This window comes from Aulostomus chinensis, chromosome 13 (genome assembly GCF_037954235.1).
Source record: "Aulostomus chinensis isolate RoL2024-O1b breed Wild chromosome 13, RoL_Achi_v1.0, whole genome shotgun sequence".
In the NCBI taxonomy this organism is placed as follows: domain Eukaryota; kingdom Metazoa; phylum Chordata; class Actinopteri; order Syngnathiformes; family Aulostomidae; genus Aulostomus; species Aulostomus chinensis.
In genome coordinates this window covers 8,068,993-8,075,026 of record NC_141332.1, presented here as the reverse complement: position 1 = coordinate 8,075,026, position 6,034 = coordinate 8,068,993, and the positions used below count along the sequence as shown (strand labels likewise).

Sequence of the window (6,034 nt, the reverse complement as noted above, 5' to 3'; positions counted from 1 at the left end):
TTAAACCAGCTCTATCAAAGAAATAATTTATCCTCAATTAAGATGTTGAAATGGCCTGCAGTTTTTGTTCAGGAAAGCCACAAACTCTAGTTTGGCTTGCATACCTGCGAGGTCAGCTGACCCAAGCCGGCCCACTGCAGCTGGAGATCCCCATTCCACACCGTCTTCTGGCAGTTGTCATTCAGAACACCTCACACTTTAAATGCCATGTACTGAATAACTTAAATGTGGCTTTAGTTGTCATTGTTGCTGACGCTGTTCTGCATCCTGTGGAGATCTTTGCTTCTGCTGCCCTGCCAGTACAGAGCCATGCCGCTAGAATTATACTCAATTCATGACAGTTTTAATTGTTCTGATAAAAGTGACTGAATTTGCAGTTTAGATGATGATAGTTCTTTTCATTTAAGCAGGTACTTTATACTATCAAGATGAAAGAACTAAAAGGGTTTTGGGAGACTGTTGTTCACTGTTAGTCCACGTGATTGTTGTGCTTGAGTGAAACATCCTCAACTGTTTTGCTGTACCACAACCCTTTATATGCTAACTTAAAGTTCATTTTAGAATCATGACCAGCCAGTTACTGCTGAGAGTGGAAAGTGCAACACTGAAACAAAATAATTCCTGGGCCCACACATCACATTCCACATATGGAGTGCATTAGGACCTCTTTAAACCAGATTTTCCTACCCGTGACATGTTCTCAGATGGCTTCAGCCCTCTTTGCATCATCAGTATTGGATTTGAATGCACCATAGAAGCTAATTTATTTGTTTGTGATGTTTAAATTCAGGTGCTTTAATCCAACGCTGTCAGAAATTATGGCGGTCAGGTGCTGCTGCTGTCACAGTGACTCAACATCAACTCTGGTGCGTTATCCATCACGCCATGCATTTTCTATGCCTTTTACAGAGTTCCCCCTGGACGGGTCCCAGTCCATTGCAGGGCCATCAGGAGCAATTAGGGGCTCAGTGTCTGGCTCAAGGATACTTGGACTTGGTCAACAGGGAAATTTGGGATCGAACCAACAACCCTTCGGTTGCTAGCCAGCCTCTCTGCCCCGAGCCATGTCGCCCCCCCCCCCCCACCCCCCATGTGTTATATAATACATTTTATTTTAATTGTGTAAATACAAGTATTTTTGTTACTATTGATATGATATTCAAACAAACTTACTTTACTTGATATTTTGGTGATTGCAGAACTGTTCCTGGATGGCACGCTGCTGTGAATCATGTCCTTGCTGGAAGAGCTGGAAATCTGTACTCTGCACAGTAACACTAATACGCGCTGCTATTTTTGCATGTTGTATGCACACACAAAATTTCCAACAAAATACATCTTGTAATCTTTATTGATATCTGTAGTCTAAAGATGCACAGAAATTTTAAGCATAGACAGGGACACGGGGGAAAGCACAAGGCTGTTAGAAGGTAAGATTGGTTGACACAGTTGTTTCGCCATGCTGGTTCACAGCTTTACAGATGTAGTTTCCAAAATCAATGGTCTCCATGTCGTCAACCATCAGCACACTTTGGGAGATACGCGTAGTGTGACCCATTCCTCTGTTGACCAGCCTCCAAGATGTTTGAATTTGAACAGGACGCTGGCCCTAACAATAAAAAGAAAATTGTCATGTAAAGCTTATGAGGAAGATAGATCCATCATGCAGTCATAAATTTACTCCAGTTTTATTTTAGCTCTAGCATAGTGAAAGGATAGGGATGTTAAGTGAGTGACCCATGAGACTGTTTCAGTCCTGGCAAGGGGATGTAGGGTTAAACTGTACTGAATCAATATGTTGGTCACCATATCTGGGTGTTACAGCAACTGAGGGGACGCCCTATCCTGGACAGAATGTCTGCTGCACTGCTTCCCCCTTCAAGATCACAAGTAGGTTTGTTGAACTCACAAGTTTTTTTCCCTCCTTTTTCACTTCTTTGTGACACTAGAATACAGAAAGTGCAGCTTTGAAGCTAAATATATGGCAGTTGATGGCTAACAATAAAACTGCAAAAACATCTGTTGACAAAGTCTTCAGAACCATCCAGGTCTATCCAACATATACTCAGTAACATACAAACATTCTGATTTGAACAAAAGACAAACTAACAACAATAACCAGAACAGTTCTATGTCATTCATAGTAGCACTGAGTGTGACCATTTGGCCCATCAGATGAACCAACCCATTGTTTACAGAGGGTCTTGAGAGTAGGCAGAACTAAAGCTTGGTCTACAGTGTTTAGACCATCGTAGTGGTCAAACCAAAGCCCTGATCTTGAGCTTATCTTGTCATTTGGAGCATTGCATTCATCTCACCTGACCAGGATAAAACCAGGAGAAGCTCAATTCCACCTCTGGCTCCCCCAGCACCGTGCAGGTTACATTCATGTTGTCACCTCCTCTCACCAACTGTGGAGCTACTTCTAGGCTCACAAATGGTGGACCACTAGGAACTATTAACAACAGACAGAAAGCAAGATTTTTCAGCTTTGTAGTTTCTGTAGTGACTTCACAGTAACCATGTAACATTTGGAGGGCGTCATCTCTCACTTCAAGGGGAGAAGTGTTCTGCGGTGTTTCTGACAGTCAAACAAGCCATGGCAGCATAACTTTACCTAAAACACATGACATTCCTATTTCATAGATAAATTCATTTTCTCCTATTTTTAAAACCCAGGCAGATCATTTCTATTTTGGTTGACAAGTAGCTTAGCACTGAAAAGGAGTCTGACAGTCCTGTAAGGTGATGAAGCAAACCACCAAACACTCAACTAGTTACCTTGCCGCTCCACTGTGTGAATAAATGCCTCTCACTGTGGTTCTTGGCACTGTAAATTAATAGGTCGACATGGAAAGGCAGCATGAACAGGTAAAATGTTACTAGATGATGTGTGTGATTTCTGTGGTTTTACCCTCCACGTAGAGGAGCTGGTACTTTGTTGAGATCTGGGGGGTGTCACTGGTCACAGCCTTGCAGTAGAAGACCCCTTGATACCCCAGGCTAGGTTTGTTTAGGACAAATCCTTTAGTAGGGTCATAGGTCAGTAGGGTCTCATTGGCTGGGATCTCCTCTGGTGGAACTTCTCTGTGAAGGGACACTTTGGCCTGTGGGTCCGTTACACGACAAGGCACTATGGTGGGCCGGTCTGGCCGCAAGTAAACCAACTCAAAGTGGATGGCAGATGGGACAAAGAGGTTGTCCTTATCTGATTGAAGAAGGAGACATGTGCTTTACTCTTGAAATTATGTTCAAGGATGTGAAGATACAATGGTGCCAAACAACACTTCAGACAGGTCATCTAAGTTACTGCAGTAAATGTGTCAGTCAACATCTGGTAACACTTTTTAAATTTCAAGTGTTATGATTTTCACAAACATGATGAATGCTTAATACGTCACAATGTAGCAATGATCAAAAAGCTGCATTTATAACAATGACAAGTTGTTTGTTGTAAGAGCAAAAACCATTTGAAACATTGCTAAAACAAAAACAAACCAAAAAAATGGTACAACTGAGATTATGACTCTTGTTTTTAGTGGCATTTGCGCTCTGTCAGAAGATGAACTTCGTGACATTGTGGGGCAACAGGAAATGATTTTTGTTGCACCATGATGTATCCTTCCAGTGGATCAACTAGTGCCATCTCAAATGTGATCAGAAACAACTTAAGAAGTAGATGATGGGTTACTTTGAAGACAGACTTTTGGGGTTTCTTTTTTTGTTGTTGTTGACTTTCAAACACCAACTAGCAGACGCAGGGAGTTATATCTGCACTACAGTGAACACATTAGTCTGCTCCTTCATGCAAAATCCAAATATTATGAGGTTCCACCTCTCCCTCGCTCTACAGTACAGCTAAACAAGGGTTCACTCATTACCCCTTGCAGATGTAATTAGGGCTCAAGCACAAAACTTTGCCTCAGCAGAGGAATGCTCTCTCTGAGAGCATTGTAGTTCATTGTGGATTTTTTTATGGTGGGTGACATCACAATTAATCTGCTCATTTAATTAATTAATATATTGGTTGTAGGGTAACAGCCTCCTTAAATTGTTGCAATACAAGTTACTATTGTTGATAATAAAGCATTAATAAAAAAAATCCATTGACAATTAATTCCTTTCATAGAATCAAGGTTCAAAAATCTCTCTGACTGAATCACCTTTGAAATAGATGTAGGAGACATATGCTTGCTCTTGGTCCTTCTCACACTCTCTACCATCACACAAGATCACCCAACATCTGTAAGACCCAGTGTCGGCAGCAGAGGGTGATGTCAGGATCAGCTGGCTGTACTTGTCACTCTGCTTGATGCTGGAGGCAAGAAACAATAAGATACCGGTACTCATCTTTACATCAACTAACAGAAAAAAAATGCTTAAGAAGTAAACCCTCTAAGCACCTGAGGCGTGAGTCGTTGAAGGTGTCCAGATAGGAAGGGTAAGACCATCCTATGTTGCTTCCTTTGCAACGTAGCTCCATGTCCTTCCCGGGAGTCAGAGTTGTGGTCTGGCCAAGCCGAAGGAAGTGGCCCTTATCCAACACCTGGGTCAAGAGGGACTGGCCTCTCCCTCCTCCATCTTTCAGTTTTGGGAGGCGTACCTTCACCCGTTTCCCTCCTGGCCTGATACGGTTCTCTCCTCCATCTTTTCTTCGCTTGACTTGTTGGCAGCCACCTGTAAGATATTGTCAGACAGAAGATAAATGAAGATAAAAAGGAGCCAGGGGTCAGACTGGTGCTCCCCCAGCTGCAACAACAGTTGTACAGGAAGTGGAAAATAACTTCTTCTGGTACAAAATGTGCAGAACCCAGCATCTGTCTACCCCAGCATTCCGCACATTATTTTTTGGGTCTGCTGAGTGATCTCGCAGAACATGTAAACCAGGAGAAAGTCATTATTCTGCAGTGTTGATTTTCAGCGGAGAATTAAAGAGTTCTACAGAAAGGTCAGCAGCAAGGTTGGCTAATTAGAAATGCCTGCTGCTGAGAGTTGGTCTGCAAAGCCAACTGCATGCAACTCTCATGCAAACTGTCACAATTAACACTCAGAATATGAAATGCATGTATAGAAAATGGGTGGCATTGTATATTGGAAATGGATAAAATGATGACTTTGCCAGAAGTGAAGAAAGCTTTTTAAAGGAGATCCCAAAGTCAGACCCCAGCTGATGTTCATAGAATTTCCACGTAACTCTTCTTTACATAATTTGAAGATTAACTGCTAAGACAGACGTGGCAACAAAGATTTACTCACCGTTTTCAAGCTCAGCCCAAAGCAGTGTCAGGCAAAGCACCACACAGAGCTTCATGGTGTGCTGGAGGGGTGGTCTGAGGCGCTGCGAGGTTGGATAGATCCAGGAGGTTTGCTGAGGGATTCACTCAGAGTCTTGCTGGAACTCTGCAGGCTCCAGCTGCCCTGTTGAGATTTGCAACTTCATCCTCACAGACTGAGAGGAAAAGGAAAGGTAAGCCCAAAGCCCCTGTGTTTACTCCCCCTCTTCTCAGCTCTGATGTCAGGAGAGAAACGTGTCCTCTAGAGCCATCTCCTGGACATGACCATGAACACTGTCTTTTAGAGGGTAAAGCCAAAGCTTGTGCTGGAATAGTTCATGATGCAGGAAATATTCGGAGTCTTTAATGTTCTTTTTTTAAGAACTCATATGCCACTGTGAAGATCACAAATTCCTGAAGTGGCCATACATATATTTTCTTTCAGTATTTTTTTTTTGTGGTTGTAGAAACAAATAAAATATCCTGAGGCCTCAAGATACACCTAAACTTAATCATTTGATACGTTTGTAATATCTTATGGCCACAATTACACCGAGGGAACAAGTTACGTCTTCGCAATTTTTATTTTATTTTACCTGCGGATTAATGAAATTATTCGTCAATAAATGGTGAGGTATAAATTCCTCACTGAAGGAGGAAGCTGGAACCATGAATTGATTTCACATGAAAAACTGATTTGACCATTACAAAATTGATTTGAACATCCAATGGGATACTCGGGATGCTGAAGTGTTGGAAGA

General features: G+C 42.2%; 1 protein-coding gene across 1 annotated transcript; it reads right to left on the bottom strand.

Moving 5' to 3' along the window:
- Nucleotides 1-1,344: 1,344 nt before the first annotated feature.
- On the bottom strand, nucleotides 1,345-5,480 carry pdgfrl (platelet-derived growth factor receptor-like). The gene is made up of 6 exons (XM_086222534.1): nucleotides 5,257-5,480; nucleotides 4,404-4,677; nucleotides 4,164-4,315; nucleotides 2,915-3,208; nucleotides 2,319-2,455; nucleotides 1,345-1,609 (listed from the first exon to the last, which is right to left on the bottom strand). Exons 1-6 carry the CDS (start codon nucleotides 5,309-5,311, stop codon nucleotides 1,424-1,426), a joined length of 1,098 nt encoding a protein of 365 aa, XP_086078660.1. The 5' UTR covers nucleotides 5,312-5,480; the 3' UTR covers nucleotides 1,345-1,423.
- Nucleotides 5,481-6,034: the final 554 nt, after the last annotated feature.